The 27,481-nt window shown below is 50.3% G+C and overlaps 1 protein-coding gene across 1 annotated transcript in view; it reads right to left on the bottom strand.

Moving 5' to 3' along the window:
• Positions 1 to 246: 246 nt before the first annotated feature.
• PLEKHG5 (pleckstrin homology and RhoGEF domain containing G5) overlaps positions 247 to 27,481 on the bottom strand; it is a 98,803-nt gene continuing 71,568 nt past the window's right edge. The window contains exons 8-21 of the mRNA XM_056865076.1: positions 27,279 to 27,442; positions 19,381 to 19,566; positions 18,822 to 18,995; positions 17,238 to 17,333; positions 16,378 to 16,428; positions 11,861 to 12,010; positions 10,001 to 10,111; positions 7,971 to 8,120; positions 7,467 to 7,604; positions 7,014 to 7,133; positions 4,989 to 5,121; positions 2,781 to 2,896; positions 1,282 to 1,439; positions 247 to 1,126 (exon numbers count right to left, since the gene is read on the bottom strand). Coding sequence (XP_056721054.1) covers positions 247 to 1,126; positions 1,282 to 1,439; positions 2,781 to 2,896; positions 4,989 to 5,121; positions 7,014 to 7,133; positions 7,467 to 7,604; positions 7,971 to 8,120; positions 10,001 to 10,111; positions 11,861 to 12,010; positions 16,378 to 16,428; positions 17,238 to 17,333; positions 18,822 to 18,995; positions 19,381 to 19,566; positions 27,279 to 27,442 — 2,627 coding nt within the window. The remainder of the gene's footprint in view (positions 1,127 to 1,281; positions 1,440 to 2,780; positions 2,897 to 4,988; positions 5,122 to 7,013; positions 7,134 to 7,466; positions 7,605 to 7,970; positions 8,121 to 10,000; positions 10,112 to 11,860; positions 12,011 to 16,377; positions 16,429 to 17,237; positions 17,334 to 18,821; positions 18,996 to 19,380; positions 19,567 to 27,278; positions 27,443 to 27,481) is intronic.

Genomic DNA, 27,481 nt, shown 5'->3' on the forward strand with positions numbered 1-27,481 from the left:
TTAACCACTACACCACACTGGTTAAAGAGCGGTGGACTCTAATCTGGGGAACCAGGCTCGATTCCCCACTCCTCCGTATGAGAGCAGAACTCTAATCTGGTGAACTGGGTTGGTTTCCCCACTCCTACACACAAAACAGCCGCCAACCACAGCCACAGTTCCCAGTGCACTTTGCGGCATAATAAGTATACCTCCACCCACACTTTAAGAGGACTTCCCCATCTCTTCCCTGCCCCCGGCAAGCACTCACGAGGCAGTGAGCGTGGAGTTGAGCAGCAACGTCGTGCGGATGCGGTAGAGCTGCGCCAGCGTCAGTTTGCGGTGCTGGATCGCCTGCGGGTCAGACAGAGTCCGGCAGACGGCGGACAGTTCTTCCCCTTGGAGCTCGCTCGTCAGCCGGCAAGGGGGCTGCGGTGGCCCTTCAGAGGTGGCGGCCAGGGCTGGAGACATGCAGGCCCCGACCAACGACAACTCTTCGGCCTCGGACAGCTCCGAGGCACTGCTGTTGCTGCTGCTGCTGCCGGCGTCCACACCGGCCGTTTTGCTGCTGCGCCGGCTTCTGGGTCTGCTAGTCCTTGGGGAGCCCAAGAGGCACACGTCTGGGCACAGTTCGGAGAGGCTTTTGCTCTGGGACAGCTGCAGTGCCAGGAAGGACGGAACCAGCTGCAGGAGGTTGGCCTCGGACTTAGATTTCAGCACCTTGGTCTTGGCAGGCAGCAGCTGCACGGGGGTCCTCCGGCGCAGCTTGGGGGAGCCAGCCCGCTGCAAAGGGGCGGTGGCGCAGTCCTCTTCTTCCTCCACCTCCTCCTCCTCCTCTGCAGTCTCTGGCTGCTGCCGTCGCTGCTGTTCGGCGAACTCCTGGATCGAGGTGGGCGAAAGGGTCCCATAGGCGCTGTCGATGGACGCCGAGCGGCAGGCGCCCGGCTCGGGTTTCAGGCAGTGGGGGGTACCGGCAGGGACGGCCTCGCACAACTCCATGGTTGGGGTGGTGGAGGAGGCCGTGGTGCTGATGGAGGCCTCGTCTGACTGCGAGCTGAACGGGCCGATCTCGAAATCCGGGGAAGGGGGTCCCTCGCTGGCGTCGACCACGACGACCGAGATGGTCTCTGTGGAGCCGTCGGAGAGGCTGCGGGGAAAAGAGGTTGAAAGGGGGGGTGAGACCTCTGCAGTTACCAGTTAGTTTGCAATGTTAGTTTGCAGTTGGAGGCTGAGCAGGGACTCATGCAGAGATGCTCCAGCCAGACTCTTCTGAAGCTCTGGAGTGCTTCGCCCCAGACTCACCACTGCTGTGAGTCCAAGCTGTTGGTGCTTTTCCGAAGGATTGTGGGGGAGCTGGACCCAGAAGTGCCGCTCTCCCCTTCCTCTTCTTCCTCCTCCTCCAGGCTCTGCAGTTGCTGGCTACGCTGGTGTTCCTGCAGACGCAGGCGCTGCAGCAGGTTCTGTAGCAGGGGAGGGGGCAGAAGAAAGGAGAAGAAGGAGAAGAAGGAGAAGGAGGAGGAGGAGAGTTGGTTTTTATATGCCGACTTTTTCTACCACTTAAGGAAGAATCAAACTGGCTTACAATCACCTTCCCTTCCCAACAACAGACACTCCGTGAGGAAGGTGGGGCAGAGAGAGTGTGACTAGCCCAAGGTCACTCTGCTGGCTTCATGTGGAGGAGTGGGGAAACAAATCCAGTTCACCAGATTAGCCTCGCTGCTCATGTGTGGAGGAGTGGGGAATCAGAGCCAGTTCTCCAGATCAGAGTCTGCTGCTCATGTGGAGGAGTGGGGAATAAAACCCGGCTCTCCAGATCAGAGTCTACCGCTCCAAACTACCGCTCTTAACCACTACACCACGCTGGTTTAGCACGAATCTTCTTGGTTGCCAATGCGTACAGTGACATCATATAGGTAACGTGTATGGAATGGAGCCTGTTCCATACCAGGCTGCTGCTTCCTACTTCCAGGACTCTTTCCCTGCCTCCGCTCCTGTTTGCCACCTGCTTCCCACGATTCACACTGTTGTGTTCTTTGGCTTGGCCTGCCCAGTTTACCCCATCACACACACCATCTTATGGATGGTGCCCTGAGTCTGGGACAAAGCTTGCTGCATCAGAGTGGTGTAGAGTTTAGAGTGCTGGACCAGGGCCTGGGAGAGCCAGGTTCGAATTCCCATCCAACCACAGAAGCTCGCTGGGTGACCTTGGGCCAGTCACACGCTCTCATCCAAATCTACCTCACAGGGTTGTTGTTGCAAGGATAAAACGGAGAGGGGGGGACAATGTTGTAAACCGCAATAGAAGAGAGCAAGAGACCAGTAGCACCTTAAAGACTAACAAACATTTTGGCAGGGTATGAGCTTTCGTGAGGGGCCGTGGCTAGGGGAGGGGCCCTGGCTCAGTGGTGGAGCATCTGCTTGGCATGCAGAAGGTCCCAGGTTCAATCCCCGGCGCCTCCAGTTAAAGGGACTAGGCAGGTAGGTGATGTGAAAGACCCCTGCCTGAGACCCTGGAGAGCCGCTGCCGGCCTGAGTAGACAATACTGTCTTCGATGGACCGAAGGTCTGATTCAGTATAAGGCAGCTTCATGTGTTCATGTGTGAGCCATAGCTCACTTCTTCAGATACAGCTAGAAAGTCTTTCAGGTGCTAATGGACTCTTGCTCTCTTCTACTGCTCAAGATAGGTTTGCTGAGCAACCTGAAATATCCCGGGGGGGGGGTTATTTGCCCTGTCAGGAGAGGCAATACATGCAGAATCCAGCATGGTTGGGTCGCCGCTTGGCTCTCTCCGAGACCCACCTGGGCGTTGTAAACGGCTTCAACCCAGCTTCGGCACAAAGACTGCCCACTGGCCTGGAAAGTGTAGGCGCCCACAGCACTCTGGAACTCGTTGAGATAGATCAGCAGGAAGGAACCTAGCCGTGGGAAAAGGGGGGGGAATGCACATTAGAGTGTCTGGCATGAGCGGCTGCGTTTCCACAAAGGAAATCACGGATGGAACCAGCAAATGCAGATCACAGGCGGGGCTGCAATCCAGCACAAGTGCAGAAAAGGCACAGAATGCAGTACTGGGCACTGAATTTACGTGACGTTTTTCTCCTCGCCTCCCCGGGCCCCGTCGATCAGATGTGCAAAGTTCCGTGCTCGGAACAAACAATTGTTCTCTTAACCCTATTCCTGTGGTAATAATAATACCGGCCCACCTTCCAGGGCCGTTGTGAAGATGGCTATGTGATGAAAAGAATCAGAGAGTTGGAAGGGTCCACCAGGGTCATCTAGTCCAACCCCCGGCACAATGCAGGAAACTCACAACTAACTCCCCCACCAAACACACACACCCAGCGATCCCTACTCCATGCCCAGTAGATGGCCAAGATGCCCTCCCTCTCATCATCTGCCTAAGGTTATAGAATCAGCATTGCTGACGGATGGTCATCCAGCCTCTTCTTAAAAACCTCCAGGGAAGAAGAGCTTACCACCTCCCGAGGAATCCTGTTCCACTGAGGAACTGCTCTAACTGTTAGAAAATTCTTCCTAATGTCTAGACGGAAACTCTTTTAACTTAATTTCAACCTGTTGGTTCTGGTCCGACCTTCTGGAGCAACAGAAAACAACTCGGCACCATCCTCTATATGACAGCCCTTCAAGTACTTGAAGATGGTCATCATATCCCCTCTCAGTCTTTAGCATTTAGCAAACGCCTTTGGAATGTTTAAAGATGATGCTGGCCACCTGTGTAAGAGCAACTAATTTCCACTCCCGAGGCATGCTCCCAGCCCCTAAACTCAACCCCAAACTACCAGTGGATTAACAGTAAATATGGTCCTGTGTTTCCAGGTGCACGGGTGGGGGGGGGGGCACGGGCAGGAACCTTGCTTCTTTCAAATCGAAAGCTGCAAGTACAAAGCAGCTGAACTCTGTGGCCAGGCATCATAGCCTGTGGGTTTCCTGTGCTCCCACAATTTCACCTTCTGCGCATAGCACCAGCAGTTCATATTCTGGCAGGGAACAAACTCAACAGCGCTCTCTCGAGAACAGGACCTGGCAGCCTGGCTAGAGGAGTGAATTCTGTGGCCGCCGGCACCACTTACAGTGGAATCGTGGCATAGACATGATGCTTGAACAAAACTGGCAGCATACAAAATAAGCAGTGCAAAAATCTACTCAGCAAGCCAAATACAAAATCCACTCTTAACACTGACACACTATAAATATACTAAATGCAAATGCCACTCTAAAACTAACAAACAATAAATATACTATTACAGCCATTGTTGAACAAGTTATATTCCTTCATTTTTCCAATAAGGCAAAAAAAAAAGTTTGTAGCGATGAGGAAAAGAGGGCTTCACAAGAAACAGTTTCGCTATTGAACCCAGGGTGAGTTCAATATGCAAAGTTAGTGGTTAAGTGTTCCTGTAATCCTCTTATCTCTATTGCAGGAAAGTTATCCATAAAGGCTGTGTATTGGAGACAGAAGACGACTTGGCTGTTTCTCCATGCCCCCAAGAAGTTTCTGGCTTTTTCAGTTCTCCTCCAATGCAAAAAATGTTTACCTTCATAAATTCCTTAGAGCCATAACATTTAACTCAGTGGTTCCCAACGTGGGGCACACGTCCCACAGGGGGGGAATTTGATTTTTAAGGGGGGGCAATTTGAGAATGAGTTATTAACAGTGAATTCTTTGCATTTCTTATGGTTCCAGGGGCCTCATATACAGTATATAAATATATATTGTCTCATACACATTTTTAAAATTAAAATCAGAATGTACACGGCGGTCAGCTGGTGACAATGACAATTAGAGATGATTAGGTGGGGCATGGCCAAAAAAGGGTTGGGAACCACTGATTTAACTGCTTCTCCATCCCCAGAGTTCTGGACCAAAAGTGCATAGATATGATGCTACCTATGCGCAACTGGCCAGGCAAAAGGGGGCGCTTCTTTGAGGGAGGGCAACAAAGTGAGGGCCTCCCCCCAACACACCCACACACAGACAACCCTCACCAGGGTCCTTGAGGTCCCGGCACACCACCCTATCCACAAGCAACGGTTGGCGGATGACCTTTGTGCGTTCAGCCTTCTTCACCGGCTTGGTGATGAGGAAGAGGTCCGTGAACAGGAAGCAGTAGACGTCCATCTAGAGAAGGCAACACGGCAAAAAAAACAAAAAAAACAAACCCAAAGCAATGAGACCCTGCATGGTGTCAGAGAAGAACCAGAGGAATCTGAGTTCAACTCCCCACTCAGCCACCAAGCTCTCTCAGCGACGCCCGTGCGGCCGGACCTACCTCGCAGGAACGTCGTGAGGATAAAATGGAGGAGGGGAGAACGAGGGACACTGCTCTCAGCTCCTCGAAGGATAGTTTGGGATTAAAGTATGGTAGGCTGGCAAAGGAGTGGGAGAGCCCATAGACGAGGGGTGGGGGACGTCAGGCCCAGAGGCCGTATAAGGCCCGCAAAATCATTTGGTATGGCCCTCATGGATCCTGGCAGATCTCTAGCTCGAAGGATGCTGCCCTGCCTGAATCTCTTGGGCCCAGCTGGGGACAGCAGAGCTCAAAAGTGAGTATCTCTATGTGGCAGACACTCGGAGCGGTCTCCAGTCGTGCCTCTTGGCTAAATGTTCGACCAAATATTGCAGGCTAATTTTTAAGTTGATAATTTTGTATGGCCCATGAATTATGTTATAAATATCCAAATGGCCCTTGGCAGAAAAAAAAGGTTCCCAACCCCTGCCATAGACCCATTCAGATCCATCAACATGGTACAGCCCTCCCTGGGACTATATCACTTCACGCTTCTGATGGAGAACTCCATCTTTGAAACACACGAGCAAAAATCCCCACTGTGTTATGGAAGCTCTCTGGGTGACCTGGGGGCCAGCCGCTCTCTCTCGCCCTAAATTAATTAATAGGTAGGGTTGCCAGCTCTGGGTTGGGAAAGACCCAGAGATATTGAAGGTGGAGCCTGAGAAGGGCGGGGTTCTCACCTGAGGGATCTCAATGGCGTATAAATGCCATAGAGCCCGCCTTCCAAAGTGGCCATTTTCTCCAGGTGAACTGACCTCTGTCACCTGGAGATCAGTTGTACAGGTTGACTGCTTGGGACCAGAAGTGGTCCATATTTCGGATCTTTCCATATTTTGGAATATTTGCATATACATAATGAAAGATCTTGGGGATGGGACCCAAGTCTAAACACAAAATTCATTTATGTTTTATAAATGTCTTATATACACTCTATACACATAGCCTGAATGTAATCTTAAACAATATTTTAATTTTTGTGTGTGAACACTGAACCATCAGAAAGAAAACTGGCGTGTTGCTGAAGGCCTGTGAGTAATGCCTGCATTCCAGCTCAAAAAGTCTGGTTTTCGGGTCAGTCCGGATAGCGGGTGTCCGGATAAGGGATAAGTGTAAAAGCGGGAGATCTCCAGCTACCACCTGGAGGCTGGCAACCCTACTCATAAGGTTGTCATGAGGATGAAATGGAGGAGAGGAGAACAATGTAAGTCCCTTGGAGAGAAAGGCAGGATATAAATGAAATAAATATGTGCAGGAAGCAGCCAACCCACACCCCCAAATCAGTGGGTCATAGATCAAATCAAGCCTGAACTGACCCTAGAAGCTAAAATGACTAAACTGAGGCTATCATATTTTGGTCACATTATGAGAAGACAAGAGTCACTGGAAAAAAGACAGTCACGGTAGGAAAAGTTGAGGGCAGCAGGAAAAGAGGAAGACCCAACAAGAGATGGATTGACTCCATCAAGGAAGCCATAGCCCTCAGTTTGCAAGATCTGAGCAGGGCTGTTGAAGATAGGACGTTTTGGAGGACATTGGTTCATAGGGTCACCATGAGTCAGAAGCGAATTGACGGCACTTAACCCACACACAGGGAGCAGTCCGTCATACAACCGCTCCCCCACTCCTTCTACACTGGTAGATCCCAGAAAAGGGTAGGTCACAAAATATTCTCCTGGCAACACCAGCCCAAGAGCCTGGCGAAATCTCATTTGGCCCGAACCTTGCTATCTTTGCCTTCTTTCATTTTAAGGCTCCCCTCCAGCAGAAGTTGGCGCGTCTCCTCGGGGGACGTCCCCGGGATGGGGGCCGTCAGGTCCAGACGCAAGAACTCCTTCAAGATCTGGGGACGGAACAGAGCAAAAAGGATTCAAGAACTGAGCGCCACACAGATTAAAATGACAGGCAAGCAGTCAGAGGGGTCCCACAAGGCAGTGGGACCCATTCATTTGGCCCTAGGGTTGCCAGTTCTGGATTGGGAAAGGGGGTAGACCCTGAGGAGGGTGTGGTTTGGGAGGGTAGTGGGGTATACTGCCATAGAGTCCACCTTCCAAAGTGGCCATTTTCTCCAGGTGAACGGATCTCTGTCCCCTGGAGATCAGTAGTAGCGGCGGGAGGTCTCAAGCCACCACCTGGAGGTTGGCAACCCTATTTGGCCCGTTCTGCCTCGCCCCACCTTGTCCACTTCGTCGGTGCTGCCCTCCACCACCTCATAGGCATCAATGCGGCTGACGATGGTAGCCAGGCGCTGCTGCTCCTGGCGTTGGCGCATGCGCGAGTTGACATGGTTGATGAAGCGTTCCACCGAGTTGATCTGGAAGGAGGGAGAAGGAAAGAAGGATCCTGAATCCTGTAGGTAAGAGCACTTGGGAAGACAGAATAAGGGAGACAGGTCCCACCTCTGCTATCTCAAAAAGTTTGGGAACCGCTGGCCTAGAGCATCCCTGGTAGGTTTTTGTCCAGCCGCTGCTTGAAGACTGCCAGTGAGATCACCACCTCCCTAGGCAGCCGATCCCTCCGCTGAACTACTCTTACACACCCGGCGTCATTTTGCAGGGTGCAGAATTCTGCTTTCTTTTGGGGTGGAGAGCACACATTGCCCAAATTTGGGGTGGAGAGCACACACTGCATGCAACCCCATCCCATCCTTCCCCCCCCCGCCCCTCCCGCTGCCAGTTACCATGGTGACGATGGCTTCCCGGACGTGGGGCTCTTCTGTCTTTTTCAGCACGGACTTGAGCAGCAGCGGGTACTTGGTGAGGCGCTGGTGCGGCTTCACCAGCATGTCGCTCAGCTTCAGCCGGTTGCACTGCTTGTGTTTCTCGGCCCACTGCAGGCAAGAATGGGGCAGGATCAGCGACGGCGGGATGGGGGCGACAAACACGCCGGACCCCCACCCCTTTGGCCGCAGCATGCAGAATGGGGAAAGGACTGCAGGGCAGCCAGAAGAGGGGCGTTTTCAGGTTTTCAGAAGCAAAGCATAAGAAGAAGAAGGGTTGGTTTTTATATGCCGACTTTCTCTACCACTTAAGGGAGACTCAAACCAGCTTACAATCTTCTTCCCTTCCTCCTCCCCACAACAGACAACCTGTGAGGTAGGTGGGGCTGAGAGAATGTGACTTGCCTGAGGGCACCCAGCTGGCTTCATGTGGAGGAGTGGGGAAACAAATCCAGTTCACCAGATGAGCCTCCGCCGCTCTTGGGGAGGAGTGGGGAATCAAACCCGGTTTTCCAGATCAGACTCCACCGCTCCAAACCACTACACCACGCTGGCTCTCATGTAAAGCAACCGTGTAAAAACTGGCCATGGCAAACAAGCCATTTGTTAAGGCACTTTCACCCAGCCCAAATAATGGACTTTCAATGCACTTTGAAGGTGGATTTTACTGTGTGAACTGGCAAAATCCGCTTGCAAACGATCGTTAAGGGGCAGCGAAAGTGGATTGAAAGTGCATTATTTGGGCTGGGTGAAAGCGAAAGCTTGAATGATATTGTTCATATGGACAATTCGGCCCTGAACAACGTCACACTGAGATCAAAATACAAAGGAAGGGAGGGAAATAGCCCACAAGGAAATCAATTATTTTTTAATCTTAATTGACTGCGAAAGAAATCTGGCGACTGCCAATGTAATATTAAAATCCACCCCTGCTAAAAGAGCCCTCAGATTATCCAATTTAGAGGCAGATGCCCAAATAAAAGGCTTTATCCATCTGTCTCTAGCCTCAACAAGCCATTTGTTAAAAAGCCATGAGGCCAATAGGGGTGAGGGGCTGCGGCTCAGTGGTAGAGCCTCTGCTTGGGACGCAGAAGGTCCTAGGTTCAATCCCTGGAATCTCCGGTTAAAGGGACCAGGCAAGTAGGTGATGTGAAAGACCTCCGCCTGAGACCCTGGAAAGCTGCTGCCAGTCTGAGTAGACAATACTGACTTTGATGGACCAAGGGCCTGATGCAGTATAAGGCAGCTTCGTGTGTTCATGTGTTTAAATGCCACTAAAAGCCTGACAGCTAGGGGAGGGGTAATGGCTCAGTGGTAGAGCATCTCCTTGGCATGCAGAAGGTCCCAGGTTCAATTCCCAGTATCTCCAGTTAAAGGGACTAGGCAAGTAAGTGATGGGAAAGACCCCTGCCTGAGACCCTGGAGAGCTGCTGCCGGTCTGAGTAGACAATAGTGACTTTGAAGGACCAAGAGTCTGATTCACTATAAGGCAGCTTCCTGTGTTCAAGCAAAAGTACAAAGCAGCCAGAGCTTAAAAACAGTGTTAAAAGGATATTCGTAAGGCCTGTTGTCACTCCCAGGCCCATGTTGCTGCTGGGTCGTGTCCTGGACAAGAGGGGGCACAGGGGGTACACCCCACCCGTACCATCTTCATCCAGGTCCAGGGGGGGCTTCAGAGTCGCTGTTTCTGGAGTCCATCCTGGCGGACTACCAAACCTAACAACTACAGTTTCCATAGAGTGAACGGAAACCTGTGCCCCCCCCCAACCTCACGAATCGGCCTCTCGCTCTTCCCTTCTGTCCAATTCCAGCAACAAGCCAAGCTGCGAGTATTATAGCAAGCAGCTCAGCAAAGGCCAGGTGACACAAAAGGGCCCATAGGATTGCACTTGCTTCCGTCAATCTTCTGACAGCGGCTTGACGTCTCACGCATTTAGTGCTGGCAAGCGTTTGGGAGGGGTGGAGCGCGTACCCTGGCTGCCCGCCCTTACCGTGACGTAGTTGCGAAAGATTTCGTTGTCGCGCAGCAAGTTGCGCATGTATTCCATGCAGCCTTCCTCTTCCATGCAGTACCGGATGTAAGGCTTGAAGAGGGAGCCGAACTATGAGAAAAGGGGAGGCAGAACTAAGAGCCAATGTAGGGGCCTATGGCCAGCACCTGTGACATCGCCAACACAGGAGGTGAAAAGATAGGTGCGGGGGGGGGGGGAGGACTGCTCTGTTTTCCAGGGCTTAGGCAATCTGACTGTACAAAATTAGGTGTCTCAAATCTGGGATTCTGGCCATTGGGTAGAAAGCCCTTGATCTCTGCATTGGTAGGGTGGTTGGCCAGATAATGGAGCTACTAGGCTGGACTCTACCGCTCTTCAGTACCACCAGTCACCATGGATGGTGGATTGGTGTAGCAACAAGCTACGGATATTACAGCTAGCTGCTCAGCAAAGGTCAGGGGACACAAGGGGCCAATCGGGTTGTCCCTGCTTCTGGAGATCTTCTGCCTGTGGCTTGACTTCTTAGTCATCTTTTGGATTGAGACCAAGCCGTCCTGGATGGCTCCTGCCAGCTTCCCCAGCTAAGAACTCCCCTCCTAGCAACTTACCATCTCTCCCGCCTATTTTGCAACAATCAAGGCTAGAACATGGCCGGGTCAACAAAGAAACATCTCTGAGCATGAGCTACAAACTGTCCACTATAACAAAATAATTACATTTATGGCAAGGTGCACACTGTACACTTGTTAAAAAGAAAGAGTTGGTTTTTATACGCTGACTTTCTCTACCACTTAAGGGAGACTCAAACCGGCTTACAACCACCTTCCCATTCCCACAACAGACACCCTGGGAGGTAGGTGGGGCTGAGAGAGCTCTAACAGAGCTGTAACTTGCACAAGGTCACCCAGCTAGCTTCGTGCGGAGGAGTGGGGAAACCAACCCAGCTCACCAGATTAGCCTCCGCCGCTCATGTGAAGGAGAGGGGAATCAAACTCGGTTCTCCAGATCAGAGTCCACCGCTCTTAACCACTACACCACGCTGGCTCTCTTAGATTTATCACAGGTCGATGTACACACATCCAGAAGCACTGTTAGTTCTGTATCAGATTGTGGGAGCAACTGTCCAATACCCACGATTTCGGTTAAGAGTTTACATCAAGCCACACAAAATATTAGATAAAAAATATCTCATAAGGTTTAGTTCCGGATGTATTCTTTATAACTTTCTGTATTTATGACCACTGAGGAAGGCCTATTTAGGCCAAAACGCATCTGGGCCTAGCGATGGCCATTTACATTGATTGTATGTCAACTGTGTATAAGATATGTTTATATGTATTCCAGGACCTGGGTTTTTAACAATTTTATATGTACACCTTGCAATAAATAAATCCCCGGACAAAACAGCTAAAGGCGCTTTCTGAGAAGCGGATACTGCGTTATCTGCTGTCAAACAGATCGGTCAATTGCGTAAGAGATGTGGCAACTTTTCTCTTTACAGTGTCAAGGAAAAATTAAATTTCATCTCCCCTTTTTAAAGTGTGAAGTGGTTGTTGTCTAGCCAGTAGCTGTTAAACCTAGGGAAAGGTTATACTGTTATACTGTATAATTTGTAGCTCAACCTTTGAAGCTCTCTCTATGTATTTGGTTGAGTTTCCCCCCCTTTTTTTTGTTGTTGTTCTATCACCTCTGAGCACGGACAGAGTGCATTTCCCTCTCTGCTCACAGAAGCATGAGGGCTGGTTTGCCTCTCTGTGGGAGACGATGCGATTTCCAGGCAGGTCAGGGCCCCGTTTCCTTTCCAAGACCCCTTCCCGCAGTGCCCCGACAGCCCCCCGAGACCGAGGCCCAGGAACCCACCATCTTGAAGCCCTTGAAGAAGTCGCTGGGGTCCAGCAAGGCCCGGCTGGACCTGGCCTTCTCCAGGATGGGGCCCATGATGCTTCTCCAGAGTGTTTGGTGCAGCTGGATGATTTCCTGGATGTTGCTGAACAGCCGCTCGGCGTCCACCTGCGAGGGAAGCAAAGGGAGAGTAGGGTCACCAGCCTCCAGGTGGCGCTGCAGAGCTCCTGGAATTACAACAGATCTTCAGACACTAAAGCGGTGGGTCCCAAAGTGGGCAGTACCACCCCCTGGGGGGCGATGGTGGGATTACCTAGGGGGGGCACTAAGAGGCAAGAGGGCAGCGGGAGGGGGGGCGCTAGAGGCAGGCCCCTACAACCATGTTGTTCACTAATTTACAACAGATCAAACTATGGCACCATGCTGGCAAATTTGGTGGAAACAATCAGAATTTTTTTCCCCCAGACTTTGAAGAGCTGGTACCATTGGATCAAGTCCATCAGTTTTGTTGAATAAATTTCAACTAAAACGTTCCAATTTGATTTCGAATAGATGTGCAATTAATTGTTACTGTTTTGAAACGTTATTGTTATTATCTTCTTTAGTGAGTCGTGCAAACCCCTGTTTTGAATAATGCTTTTTATCGGATAGGTTAGGGGGGCGCTGGGGTTGAGTTTGTGGAACCAAGGAGGCGGTGGCCCGAAAAGTTTGGGAACCACTGCTATAGAGATCAGTTCCCCTGGAGAAAACGATGGCTTTGGAGGGTGGATTCTGTGGCATTATTCATAGAATCATAGAGTTGGAAGGGGCCCTACAGGCCATCTAGCTCACCCCCTGTTTAATGCAGGATCAGCCTAGAGTGTCCCAGACTTTTCGAGTCATGGAGCACTTTTCAGGAGAGAAATTTGTCACGGAGCACTAATTTTCACCTAGCACCTATATACTAAACTGAATAACAGTAGTGTTTTTCTTTCCAATCTCTTCATGGAGCAGTAGGAGATGTTTTGTGGAGCACCGTTTGGGAAACTCTGGCCAAGACTTCCCTGACAAGCGTTTGTCCAGCCTCTGCTTAAAGACTGCCAGTGAGGGGGAGCTCACCACCTCCCTTGGCAGCTGATTCCACTGTCGAACTCAGCATACTCTGGAGCCTGGCTCCCTGTGCCACAGATATGGCAGAAGGGGCATCGTATGTCTATGAGACAGGGAATCCTTGGGTGCCATTATATAATTGACATTTCCATAACACAAAGAGTCAGTGCCCAGGTGGCTGCCTATCGACCCTGGAGCCTAGGTTTGGCCAGCATCCTGAGAAGTGGGAGCAGATTTATCCCAACCACTCAGTCAGAAGCAAAAGCTGCTTTCCCTTCCACCTCCATAAGCCAAAATGCCAGCAATCTGGGTTTTAACCAAAAAGCTGGGCGTTCAAAGAAGGGACTTGGAATGTCCCAAGGGGAGATGGTTTCCCAAAGGGTTCTTCCATTAGCAGTGGCTCAGAATTATTCCCCGACCACCAGGACTTCCATGATACACAATCTGCCTTCATTTTGTTTCCAGCTCCCTTATTATTATTATTATTATTATTATTATTATTATTATTATTATTATTATTATTATTATTATTATTTGCTCTCAAGTCACAGCTGGCTTATGGCGACCCCATAGGTTTTCAAGGCAAGGGACGTTCAGAGGTGGTTTGCCATCGCCCGCCTCCGCGTCACGCCCCAGGAATTCCGTGGAGATTCTCTCATCCAAATACTTGCCAGGATCGAGGCTGAGAGTGTGTGACTGGCCCAAGGTCACCCAGAAAGTTTCCATGGCACAAGTGGGAATTCGAACCTGGGTTTCCCAGATCTTGGTCCAACACCTTAACTACTGCACCATGCTGGCTCTCTCCCGTGTTAATGGGGACAGCTTTCTCTCCCTAGTTGTTCACAAGGCAGCTTTTACCACCCTCCCTGATCACAGTTCCACAGCAATCCCCCCAAAGGGACTTGTCTATGGGACGCTGGCAAGCAGCTCTCCAGCGCCAACATCTGCAAGATCCGAATCAGGCACTTTTACCACTAGAGGATGCACTTAAGAACATAAGAACATAAGAAAAGCCCTGCTGGATCAGACCAAGGTCCATCAAGTCCAGCAGTCTGTTCACACAGGGGCCAACCAGGTGCCTCTAGGAAGCCCACAAACAAGACAACTGCAGCAGCACCATCCTGCCTGTGTTCCACAGCACCTAATATATTCGGCATGCTCCTCTGATCCTGGAGAGAATAGGTATGCATCATGACTAGTATCCATTTTCACTAGTGGCCATGAATACCCCTTTCCTTCATGAACATGTCCACTCCCCTCTTAAAGCCTTCCAAGTTGGCAGCCATCACATTTTGGGGCAGGGAGTTCCACAATTTAACTATGCGTTGTGTGACAAAATACTTCCTTTTATCTGTTTTGAATCTCTCACCTTCCAGCTTCAGCAGATGACCCCGCATTCTGGTATTATGGGAGAGGGAGAAAAGCTTCTCCCTGTCCAATCCCTCCAAACCATGCATAATTTTATAGACCTCTATCATGTCTCCCCTCAGCCGCCTTCTTTCCAAGCTAAACAGCCCTAAGTGTTTTAACCGCTCCTCATAGGGCAGTTGCTCCAGCTTCCTGATCATTTTGGTTGCTCTTTTCTGAACCTTCTCAAGCTCAGTAACATCCTTTTTTAGGTGTGACCAGAACTGTACACAGTATTCTTCTTATATAATTGCAGAAGTTAAAACTGGAGACAGGTGCCCGGGGAGCGCTGACAGTGGTGTGACAGGAACGCGATCGGTAAACATTGGCTTATCTTTTGTTAAACTGCAGTTGGGCAGGGTTTGTATTCAGACACCTGCCCAAACTGTTTAACCAGAGATAGCGTACTGAAAAAAAAAATGAATAAATGCACCACGCTCACTCAAAACCACTTTCAGCTCTTTATAAAACAAAAACCCCCCAAACCATTGTCCGCCTCCAGCCAAACACTGTCTCCTGTGGCACCCCCACTGCGAAAAATGTGGTTAAGGCGCTTCTCCAAACCACTGACAATCTCAAAACGGTTTCCAAGCAGAGTATGATGAAGTGAAACTGGGTCATGTTCTGAGAAGAGACAAGAGGCTGCGGCACTGATGCTGTGGTCTAAAGTTGGCAGGCACGAGCACTGAGACACCCTAGAGACAGGACAGGCCCCAGCCATGGGGTCTGATGGGCCCCCTCAGTGCCTGGGAGGGAATCGGTCTTTCCTCAGTCACATGGCAATAAACAAAAAAGCACCTCCAGATTGAACAGGGGACACAATCTCTTCCGTGGAGCACAAAGAATGGTGGGAGATAAGAGCCACACTTCCCTTCCTTTAAAAGACAGGGTGGTATAGTGGTTACAGAATCTAGGACTGAGAAGACCCAGGTTCGGATCCCTGCTGGCCACAGAACTCACTTGGTGATAGGGTGCCAACCTCCAGGTACTAGCTGGACAACTCCTGCTATTACAACTGATCTCCAGCAGATAGAGATCAGTTCAACAGGAGAAAATGGCTGCTTTGGCAATTGGACTCTATGGCATTGAAGTCCCTCCCCTCCCCCAAACCTCGTCCTCCTCAGGCTCCGCCCTAAAAATCTCCAGGTATTTCCCAACTTGGCGCTGGCAACTCGGCTTGGTGACCTTGGGTCAGTCATATGTTCCATCTAACCTACCTCAGAGGGTTGCCAGAGGGATAAAATGGAAAAGAGGAGAACCATCTATGACACCTTGAGTTTCTTCGGAGGAAGGGGTGGGATAAAAATGAATTAACTAAATCCAAAATAAAGGATGAGCACGTCACAAACGTAAGCCTGCTTTTGTCGTGGCTCACAGGAACTGTATATATTTTTTTAATTAGTTACATCCTGCTTTTCTCCTCAACGGGGACACAAAGCAACTTCCATCCTTCTCCTCTCCTCCATTTTACCCTCGCAACAACCCTGTGAGGTAGGTTAAGCTGAGAGCATTCACCGGCCCAAAGTCACCCAGGAAGCTTCCATGGCAGAGTGGGGATTCGAACCTGGGTCTTCCGGATCCTAGTCCAACACAGGCAACTATACCAAACTGGCTTTCTGTAGTTGTGTGAAGGGACCTTTTCAAGGTTGCAAACAGGGCGAAAACGCACGGGAGGTTTTGCCTTGGATTTGCCGCTCTCTTGATGCACATTTTCCCCATCTGAATTCTCAAAACTCTGCACGGGGGATTATTTTTTATTTCTGAGAATTTGGCAGGAGGAAATGTGCATTTAGACAGTGGCAAATCCAAGGCAAAACCTCCCGTGCGTTTTTGCCCAGAGGCTTCTCAGTATTCCTGCAAAAACTCCAATTCCCAGGATTTGGGAGGAAGGGGAGTGGGGCACAGATGGAACAATTGAGGCAGTTTCAAAGCAACTTAAATATACCCTTATTTGGTGGATGGCTGATGCGCTTTGAACTGGGGACTAGACAATAGCCAGGAGGGGACACACATACGCACACGGAGGACAGAATCCTCACCTCACACAACAGCCCCGATTCCTGCAGGTTCAAAAGACAGCAGAGGAACAGCTGAGGAAAGAGAGAGACATTTTAATTTTCATTCAGACAGTAAGTGTGCCCCAGCGATCAGATGTTCAGAAAACACTGCTCCAGCTTCCTCCGGAAGAGGGTGCCAGGAATGTACAGTGCGCTACTGAACACATGAAGCTGCCTTCTACTGAATCAGACCCTTGGTCCGGAAGTGTAGCTTCTCCCCAGGCTTGCCATGGACCTATGGGCCGAATAGCAGGCGCCAACTGGATTTTACCGTTCACATTTTATTGATAATATTTTACATTGGAATTTAATTTATATACTGTATGATTTGTATTGTTTGACTTGATGTTAGCCGCTCTGAGCCCGGCTTCGGCTGGGATGGAGAGCGGGATATTTCAATCAATCAATAGTGTAACATAACTTTTACATGCACTGCGAAACCAAAACATTCATGTGACTCACTTTATTGCACGATTTGCTTTACCGCGGTGGTTAGGAACCGAACCCACAATATATCTGAGGTATGACTCTACTGACTATGGCCACCCCTGCTTAGCTCCCAACCCCTGATCACCTAGGGCCAAAGTGGGCTATTTAAGCTGTTGTTCCCATGAGAGCAACATATTATTTGCTTGCGGTATTATTGTTGTAGCATCTTTTCCCAGCATGCAAAATGTCCCCGAACCCACAATATCTCCGAGGGATGCTTGTATCTAAAGGGTGGCTGACTATCCCCTGCTGCGTGCAGGCCATCGGCAGGGATCCTGGATATATGGGGAGAGGGTTTGTGCTTCTGGAGGTGTAGGGGACTCTGTGGGGAGGTGGAAAGGGCAGCAACTCACATCTGTGATGACTTTCAACTTCTTGATGTAAGAGGCTTCCGTGTGCAGCAGCTCCCAGATCGCCTCCTGCTGGTGACATTGCCGGCGGGTCAGAGCCTGGAATGGGGGGAGTGGTAGGAGACAAGTTAGCTTTCTCGGCCCAGCCCAATCTACCTTCCTCATGGGAAGAAGAAGAAAAAGAGTTGGTTTTTATACCCCACTTTTATCTACCTTTAAGGAGTCTCAAAGACAGCTCAAGGGTAGCCTTTCCAGCAAGAAAATGGCATGGAAGGGAAAGAGTTAACATTCCTTTCTCTCCCCCCCCCCCCAAAAAAAACCCCACCATGCTTGTCCTTGATAAAGCCATCCTGGAGGCTGCATTTGCAAAAGAGAAAAACACAGCACAAAACATAACACATAGTCAGGGGCTGGGTACCCAGCACTCTGATCCAAAGGATATGAAAATCCTTAATTCCACAAGAATAACAGACACTGATAACTAGGATCGCCAACCTCCAGCCTGTTGCTCTGCCATTACAACTGATCTCAAGAACATATGAACACATGAAGCTGCTTTATAGTGAATCAGACTCTGGGTCCATCAAAGTCAGTATTGTCTACTGAGACCGGCAGCGGCTCTCCGGGGTCTCAGGTAGAGGTCTTTCACATCACCTACTTGCCTAGTCCCTTTAACTGGAGATGCCAGGGATTGAACCTGGGACCTTCTGCATGCCGAGCAGATGCTCTACCACTGGGCCACAGCCCCTCCCCAGACTACAGAGTTCAATTCCTTAGGTGGAAATGGCAATTGTGGAGAGTGGACTCAATGGGATTATAGCCTGCTGAACTCCCTCCCCTCCCCAGGAACCACCACCCCAAACAGGGTTGCCAGGTCCCTCGTCGCAACCGGTGGGAGGTTTTTGGGGCGAGCCTGAGGAGGGAAGGGTTTGGGGAGGAGAGGGGCTTCAATGCCATAGAGTTCAGTTGCCAGAGAGGCCATTTTTGTCCAGGGGAACTGATCTCTATCGGCTGGAGATTGGTAGTAATAGCGGGAGATCTCCAGCTGCCACCTGGGGGTTGGCAACCTTAACCCCAAATTTCCAGGAATTTCCCAAGCCAGAGTGAACTGCCAGAAAACCATTTTGGGGATACCTAGATTCGAGTCTAGTAGCGCTTTAGAGAGCAACAAGTTTTTGGGGGTATCATGTTTTGAGAGTCAAAGCTCCCTTTGTCAGATACAACCTTCATCGTATCTGACGAAGGGAACTTTGACTCTTGAAACATTATACCCCCAAAATCTTGTTGCTCTCTAAAGTGTGACTGGACTCGAATCTGTACACCAACATGGTTACCCTCTGAAACTATTTTGGGGATAGTAATCCCTCCTTGCTAGCCACGTGCACAGCCCCTACCCTCCAGTCCCCTCATCCTGGAAATGTCAGTCATAAGCCCTCAACTCAAGACCCCTCCAGATCACCTCCCCTGAGAACCGACCTGCGAAGAGAGCCAGACTTGTCCCTGGCAAACATCTCCGGGGCCAGCCCTCCCTAAAACGATGACAGGTGGCATCCCCCGACCCTGGGGGAACGTCGCTCGCCCCCTCACCTCAGTGCCCTCAATGATCTCCTGCCAGCTGTCTTCCAGGCACAGGCTGGAATCGATGTCATCTTCCTCCTCCCAGGAGTCTTGATCGAAGCAGAGCTGCTGTGGAAACTTGGGCAGCCCGAAGAGGCTATAGGTGTGCAGTTTGCTTTCGAGTTGCTCCATCTTGTCCATCTCCTGGAGGGGCACGGAGAGGCCTGAGAAATGGCCCCTCGGGGCATTGCAACCTATTTCCTTGCCCCCTTTACCACCAAACCCCCTTGAGCAGCCAAAGGCAAAAGAGGACTCTTCTTGTATATTTTTCAATCATTGCACAGAAGAGAGCAGAAAGGGCAAACAACAGGCTGGGCCTACCAAAATCTTTTCTACACATCTATTTTTTTTTTTAAAGGAACCCAGCTATCCTCCTTGGGATCTGATTACCGTCCCCTCCAACTCAGGAACCACTTAACTTTCCCAGAGGAAAAGACTTTCTCTGCAAGCGCCCTCCTGGCGGTGATAGCAACCGGCAGACAGAGTTTGCAGGCGTGGGTACCGTGTCCCGTTAAGGCCACCGACGTACCCGTGAAAAGGGGCTGGCGCTGTTCCCCGAACTGAAGAGACCACTGAATCGGCTGGCGGCCCGGTTCTTCCAGGTATCGATGCCATTGCTGGTCAAGGAGCTGCCCATATGCTGCGAGGGATCCTGGGCCGGAATGCTGGCATCGCCCAAAAACTCGGTCATGTTTTTCCTCTGCCGTCCAGGGGCCTGCGGGGCAAAACGGTAACACATGAGGCTACTGAGAAGAGCGGGACGTAAAGTCTGGAGTTATCAGGGGATCAGTGGCGCCAGAGGTAAAGGGGTTTCCCTCTACCTGCAGGCCACCCCTCCCGGACGTGACAGCCGCATGTACCTTGAGGCGGAAAGAAATCGGCAGGAAAGCGCAAAGGAACATGCTCCGCACCTTGTCGTGCTTACAGGCTAATGGCCGCTGCATCTCCCGAGCTGAGCACAGAAGCGCAAATCCCCAAGCCGCCTGGCTAATCTGCGCATGGCCTTGCTATTCTCAGCCCAAGGAGCCCTCTGGAGCCCTCTCTTTCTTCAGAGCCCATTGGCGTTCTGCAGTTGCCACAGGGCCGGAATTTAGAGGAAAGGAGATGATCTTTCTTTAATTCTTTGAGGTTTCCCTGAGCCAAGCCACTTTGGCATTTCTCTCCTCGGCTCTCACAAGAACACTGAGAGCTCCACATACAAATTGCAAAGGTGTGCACACCTGCTGGGAAGGTTAACCCTTCAACCACCACTCAGTTTTGCTATTGCCCACCTCCGTTATGCTATGAGTATTTTTAAGGGGGGGGGGAGATGCGTTCTTTAAATACACGCCTTTTCTCCTTTCAGATGCTAATCGCAGAACAGGAGAACTGATTCTGACTTGCGAAAATGAGTGGGAGGTCAAAGAGTTAAATTCCCTTGCCCTTCCCTGCATGGGCCCAAGGCAATTTGAGGCTGCACTGAATAGACTGTAGGACAGGGATTTGAGCCCTGAGGCCAGCAGAGAGGACACAGCGGGCACCTGTCTGTCATGCTTGGCACCACATGCATGGCATGGGGACTGAGGGGAACATGAAAGTAACGTGTGGCTGTTACACAGGATAGGATCCCCAAACCCAACGTGCGTTCTCCATGATGTCTGGAGACATTAAATACATTAAAATTATAGGCGTCAACCTGTTACTGGATTTTTAGTTAAATAAAACAAAAACCTAGTAGCTCCATAAAAACTAACGATATTTCTGATGAAGTGGGCCGTGACTTACGAAAGCGCATGTTGAAACAAATGTTAGTCCTTATGGTGCTACTAGATTTTTGTTTTATTGTGTTACAACAGACTAACACAGCGACTCCTTTCCAATCATCAAGGATTTTTAGCTGCCATTGCGACCGGTTGTAGGATTCTTTAGTTGCAGCTGTGTTGTGGCCGATTAATTGATTAAATTAACACAATCTACATACTGTCAAAATTTGTAAAGGCCGTGCCTTTGGGATATACCAAAGGAAATAGAAGACAATCTCCACTGTAATGATGAAAAGTCACCACTAGGAGGCACGGTCATCGTTAATATTCTTCATTACAGAAACACAACGATACCCGGAACAGCCTCTACAAATATAACTCCCATTGACTCTCAACCCCACTAATAAAAATAGGCCATCCATAAACAACCTGCTCCTTAGCACATCTGATGAGGACTAGACCCTTATTTTGTGTTGCTTCACCAAGAAGAAGAAGTGAAACGGCTGGACTCGAAGCATTTGTTCTTCCGCCAGTTAACAGTCAAAAGCCCCAATTAATTAAAATACAAAGCACCATTATTTCTAGAAGCATCCTGCAGTGGTTTGGGTACTTTATAAAAGGGGAGAATACAGAAGCAAGTCCCACCAAAAGATGCCCCCCAATCAGTACTTTTTCCTGGGCCCCTCAATAGGGTTGCCAGCTGCCAGGTAGTAACAGGAGATCTCCTGCTAATTCAACTGATCTCCAGCCGATAGAGATCCGATCACCAGGAGAAAAATGGCCACTTCGGCCATTGGACTCTATGGCATTGAAGTCCCTCCCCTCCCCAAACCCCACCCTCCTCAGGCTCCGGCCCAAAAATCTCCCGCCGGTGGCGAAGAGGGACCTGGCAACCCTACCCCTCAACCAGGGGAAAAACCCAACAACTGCGGAATTTGAACCCACAACATCTCACAGGTACAAACCTACCAGAAGTGCCACGACATCTGGGCCCAAATTTGGCCTCTAGGAGGACCATAGGAGCAAGAAGAGGAAGAAGAAGAGTTGGTTTTTGTATGCCGACTTTCTCTACCACTTAAGGAAGAATCAAACCGACTTAACAATCACTTTCCCTTCCCCTCCCCACAACAGACACCCTGTGAAGTCTGTAGGGCTGAGAGAGCACTGAGAGAACTGTGACTAACCCAAGGCCACCCAGCTGGCTTCATGTGGAGGAGTGGGGAAACCAACCCAGTTCACCAGATTCTCATCCGCCACTTGCGGAGGAGTGAGGAATCAAACCCGGCTCTCCAGATCAGAGTCCACCGCTCCAAGCCACCGCTCTTAACCACTACACCACACCGGCTCTCAGGAAGGCTGGTTTCTCTCAGACTCACCTTAGCCCACGCTGCGCGATCTTTGGCCCTGGGAAGATGCTTGCTGAACAAAGGCAGAAGGGCAGAACAAGGGGGCCCAACAGCCTGGCTGTCTCCAACTGGCCGGCTGGCAGGCGGGGTGGGGGGGGCTCGGCCCTTGAGTCAACAGTCTGCTAGAAGCTTCCCTCCCCCTTCCCCTTTAGTCACATTGACTGCATTGCTGAGGAGGACTTGTGGGACGCCCTGGTGATGAGGCATTCCTGAGCTTTGGCTCCTTGGGGGGTGGGGAAGCCACGCATCTCAGAAATACCAGTCTGCCTTGGGCAGCGTGCCCATGCCACGCGCTCTCCCACCAATCTGGCGAGCAGGCGAGCGCTTAGGCAAAGGACCCCGGAAAATGAGCGGCTCTCCGGAATCGCTATATCCCACCCGATATGGCTGGCGGCAGGCAAGAGTTGGGTCTTACAAGTGGGCCGAGATGGGTTTTGTCACTTCCCCAGAAGGGGATCCAAAAGGGAGTGAAGAGGAGAAGACTGAGAGTGGATATGAGAACCATCTTCAAGCGCTTGAAGGGCTGTCATATAGAGGGTGCCGAAGTTGTTTTCTGTTGCCCCAGAAGGTTGGACCAGAACCAACGGGTTGAAATTAAATCAAGAGAGTTTCGGTCTAGACATCAACTTTCTAACAGTTAGAGCGGTTCCTCGGTGGAACGGGCTTCCTTGGGAGGTGGTGAGCTCTCCTTCCCTGGAGGTTTTTAAAAAGAGGTTAGATGGCCATCTGTCAGCAATGTTGATTCTATGACCTTAGGCACATCATGAGAGGGAGGGCATCTTGGCCATCTTCTGAGCATGGAGTAGGGATCACTAGGGGGGTTGAAGGTAGGGAAGTAGTTTGGAATTTCCTGCATTGTGAAGGGGGTTGGACTAGATGACCCTGGTTGTCCCTTCCAACTCTATGATTCTTTGAAACTATTATTCTAAATCCTGTTTCGTGCCTTGGCTTCAGCTCAGACTAGGCAGGTTTTCAAAACCAAAGAAATCTGAGGCAGTAGCAGAATAAGTACAGGTGTCAGGAGCTCTGATCCTTTCATAAAGGTAAAGTAGTCCCTTGTGCAAGCGCCGGGTCATTCCTGACCCACATCACGACGTTTACTAGGCAGGCTATGTTTATGGGGTGGTTTGCCCTTGCCTTCCCCAGTCTTCTACACTTTACCCAGCAAGATGAGTACTCATTTTTCCGACCTCGGAAGGATGGAAGGCTGAGTCAACCTTGAGCCGGCTCCCTGAAACCGACTTCAGTCAGGATCAAACTCAGGTCATGAGCAGAGCTTGGACTGCAGTGCTGCAGCTGACCACTCTGCATCATGGGGTGCTACACCAGGGTCCTTTCATAGACTGCCATAAATTTGCTGAAAGGGCTGTCATTTCTCTCTAGAAGCTGCATGCATTTCCTTATATGCAGTGACAGACAAGGAGAACTGGTCTCACATCTTTAGCGATGGTTGCCAACATATGGTTGGGAAATTCCTCGAGATTTGGGGGTGGATCCTGGGTAGGGCAGGGTTTGGGGAAGGGAGGGACCTCGGCAGGGTATAATGCTGTGCAGTCCACCCTCCAAAGCAGCCGTTTTCTCCCGTGGAACTGATTTCTGTCATCTGGAGATCAGTGTTAATTCCAGAAGATCTCCGAGATCCACCTGGAGGCTGGCAACCTTATTTTAGTCCATGACTAGGGAGCTCTTCCCATGAGCAGTCTGGAGTTCACAAGGGGGCCATGCTGCTGAACTGGCAAGAAGAGAAGAAGAGTTGGTTTTTATATGCTGACTTTCTCTAATCTGGAGAAGAGGGTTTGATTCCCCACTCCTCCACATGAGCGGGGGACTCTAATCTAGAGAACCGGGTGGGTTTCCCCACTCCTACACATGAAGCCAGCTGGGTGACCTTGCGCCTCTGGGGAGGGATGCTTCTTCCCGCCCGCATGGCAGTGGAGGCTCTGTCTTCAGCTGTTGCCAGCCTGCCGCCCCTTCATTGTTTGGCAGGGGCCGGGCTGGGATTTGTGGGAATGGAAAAGTTGATCTCTGTCCGCTGCCGCCCTTATTGCCAGAACAGACAAGGGCAGAGCGCGAGAGAGAGGAAAAAAAGGCACAAGGGTGGGAATGAAAGGCCGCAGAGCCAGCCTTAAGAGCGATGGTTAAGGGGTTAAGAGCAGCAGACTCTAATCTGGAGAATCGGGTTCGATTTAAGAGCTTTGTGCCCCAGAAGGTCGGACCAGAATCAACGAGTTGAAATTAAAATCCAAAGAGTTTCCGTCTAGACATTAGGAAGAATTTTCTAACAGAGCGGCTCCTCGGTGGAACAGGCTTCCTCGGGAGGTGGTAAGTGCTCCTTCCCTGGAGGTTTTTAAGCAGAGGCTAGATGGCCATCTGTCAGCAATGCTGATTCTATGACCTTAGGCAGTTCATGAGAGGGAGGGCATCTTGGGCATCTTCTGGGCATGGAGTAGGGGTCGCTGGGGGTGTGTGGGGGAGGTAGTTGTGAAATTCCTGCATTGTGCAGGGGGTTGGACTAGATGACCCTGGTTGTCCCAACTCTATGATTCTATGATTCCCCACTCCTCTGCATGAAGTCTGCTGGGTGACCTTGGTCCAGTCCCAGTTCTCTCAGAACTCTCTCAGCCCACGCAGAGGCTGGCAATGGTGAACCACCTCCCAACGTCTCTTGCCTTGAAAACCCTACGGGGTCGCCATAAGTCGGCCGTGACTTGACAGCACTTTCCACCACAGTTACTCAAACACAGAACTCTGACACAAACAAGTGTGTTCGGTGGATTTTGAAGAGGTTTTGTTTGAGAAAGGTTTTTTTTTTTTTTTGCTGCTAAGTTCCTTGAAGGACTTAGAAATAGAAGGAAAGACATGACAGGAAGAATAAAAGAAATAAACAGGCACAGCTTACAATGGGATATAAAGCCTCTATAAATTGCAAGGGCCAGGGAGAATCTCTTGACAATAGAAAGGGACATTTTGTACTTTTTGGAAAGCCATAAACCAGGATTAACAAAAGAGGAGGCGCGGGCACCTTGAAAGAACAAATTTATAGCATATAAAGCTTTTGTGGGCTAGAGTCCATTTTACATCTCGTCCGCAGAAGCATAACAATAAAATCTTTAAGAGCTTTGTGTTTTTCTCTAATACGGCTCCGGAGGAAATCCAGATTGCAAAAACATGTACGATATATTATATAAACCATAAAAAGTTAGGCATTTATTTCATTTATACCCTGCCTTCCCCACCACCACCCCAAATGGGACCCAAAGCGGCTTACGTTGTTCTCCTATCCTCCATTTTATCCTCAGAAGGACCCTGTGAAGCATGAGCTGTGGCTCAGTGGTAGAGCATCTGCTCAGCATGCAGAAGGTCCCGGGTTCAATCCCTGCCATCTCTGCTTAATAAGATCAGGTAGCAGGTGATGCTGAAGACAACCTGAGACCCTGGAGAGTTGCCTCCAGTCTGAGGAGACAATACTGGCCTCGATGGACCAATGGTCTTATTCAGTGCAAGGCAGCTTCATGCGTGTTCATGTGATAGCGCTGCTTGGAGCGAGATTGTCTGAAAAGGCACTATGGAAATGCGAAATGCCATCCCGATGCCACCTGCCAAGGAAAACCAGCAGCACTTCTCTGCCACCCAGACAGGAAGAAAATACCTGGGGATAGGCTGGATTTCATAGCATCAGGCTTGATTTGCAGTTATATAAGTAGAGGTTATAAATGTAGGTCACCGTAGCCTGCTTAGCGTTGCGTTTCATTAATAAGTCACTTCTGCTGCGGTGCGCCATGCGCGCACACAACCCGAGGGAATGCGCTCAGTTGTAATCAGCCATGTAACCCCTGCTGGCAGACATGTTGGGGAGACTGGCGAGGAAGCTGGACCTGGAAACCTTTACAGCAGTTACCCACCAACGTCCATGACTCGATTTTCCTGTGTGGACGAAGCCAATCTGGTGGCGAGCAATTGCTTCAGATCAACAACAGCATAATATGCAATGGCGCAGCTGAAAAGAACTTCCTTGGCAGCTGACTCCCCCCCATCGCAATGCCCACCTCTGACAACAGCCCCCTAGAATGAGAAGAAGAGTTGGTTTTTATATACCGACTTTCTCTACCACTTAAGGAAGAATCAAACCGGCTTACAATCTCCTTCCCTTCCCCTCCCCACAACAGACACCCTGTTAGGTATGATCTGTCTAAAGCTGTAAATAAATTATTCATCCATTGATTCATTCATTCAGTGTGGTATAGTGGTTAAGGGCGGTGGCTTGGAGCGGTGGACTCTGATCTGGAGAACCGGGTTTGATTCCCCACTCCTCCACATGAGCGGCAGAGGCTAATCTGGTGAACTGGATTTGTTTCCCCGCTTCTACACACAATGCCAGCTGGGTGACCTTGGGCAAGTTACAGTTCTGTTAGAGCTCTCTCAGCCTCACCTACCTCCCAGGGTGTCTGTTGTGGGGAGGGGAAGGTGATTGTAAGCCAGTTTGAGTCTCCCTTAAGCGGTAGAGAAAGTCAGCATATAAAAACAAACTCTTCTTCTTCTTTCATTCATTCACTCTGTGAAGTAGGTGGGGCTGAGAGAGCTCTAAGAGAACTGTGACCAGCCCAAGGTCACCCAGCTGGCTTTGTATGTAGCAGTGGGGAAACCAACCCAGTTCACCAGATTAGAGTCCACCGCTCCAAACCACTACACCATGCTGGCTCTCAGCTTCCAAGCACACATCATTCTAAGCCTGACTGTTGGGATCCCGATCCGATCCATTTCTTGATCTGATGTAGGGATAAAATTGGGTGGAGGGAAAGTTCCAGATTCAGCGGCTTTAACTCGCCATTTGAGAGTCAGCATTGTGTAGTGGTTAAAAGTGGCGGACTCTAATCTGGAGAACAGGGATCGATTCTCCACTCCTCCACATGAAACCTGCTGGGTGACCTTGGCCCAGTCACAGTTCTCTCAGAACTCTCTCAGCCCCACCTACCTCACAAGAGGAAGGGAAGGAGATTGTAAACCAGTTTGATTCTCCTTAAAAGGTAGAGAAAGTCAACATATAAAAACCCTCTCTTCTTCTTCGTCTTCTGAGAGGAAGCAGGCTACTGAGCGAAGCAGTTGAACAACCCGTTTCGAGGCAGATGAACAACCCTGATGAACAGGCAGATGAACAACCCTGAGCTCGAGTCCGTTGCCCTGCTCCGTTCCTTGCACCCCCACAGCATCAACAGGCTTCTCGAGTCCCCCATTTCTGAGCTGCGGCCCCTGCCCCAAGCCTCCCCCCCTTCCCCACTCACCAAGAAATCAGCACCCTCTCTGCGCAGCGGCAGATGCTCCAGCCGATCCAGTGAAGGGGTGGAGGGGAAAGATGGGCCGGTCCCAGAAGGGTACATGATGGGCAGGCTAAGGGACTTGAAGTCTTTCACTGCCTGCTCCACTTTGAGCTCATCCCCAGGTTTGGCTGAAACACGAAAAGAGAGAAACAAATCCCGTGGGTCAG

Source organism: Euleptes europaea, chromosome 19 (assembly GCF_029931775.1).
Source record: "Euleptes europaea isolate rEulEur1 chromosome 19, rEulEur1.hap1, whole genome shotgun sequence".
NCBI classification, from domain to species: Eukaryota; Metazoa; Chordata; class Lepidosauria; order Squamata; family Sphaerodactylidae; genus Euleptes; species Euleptes europaea.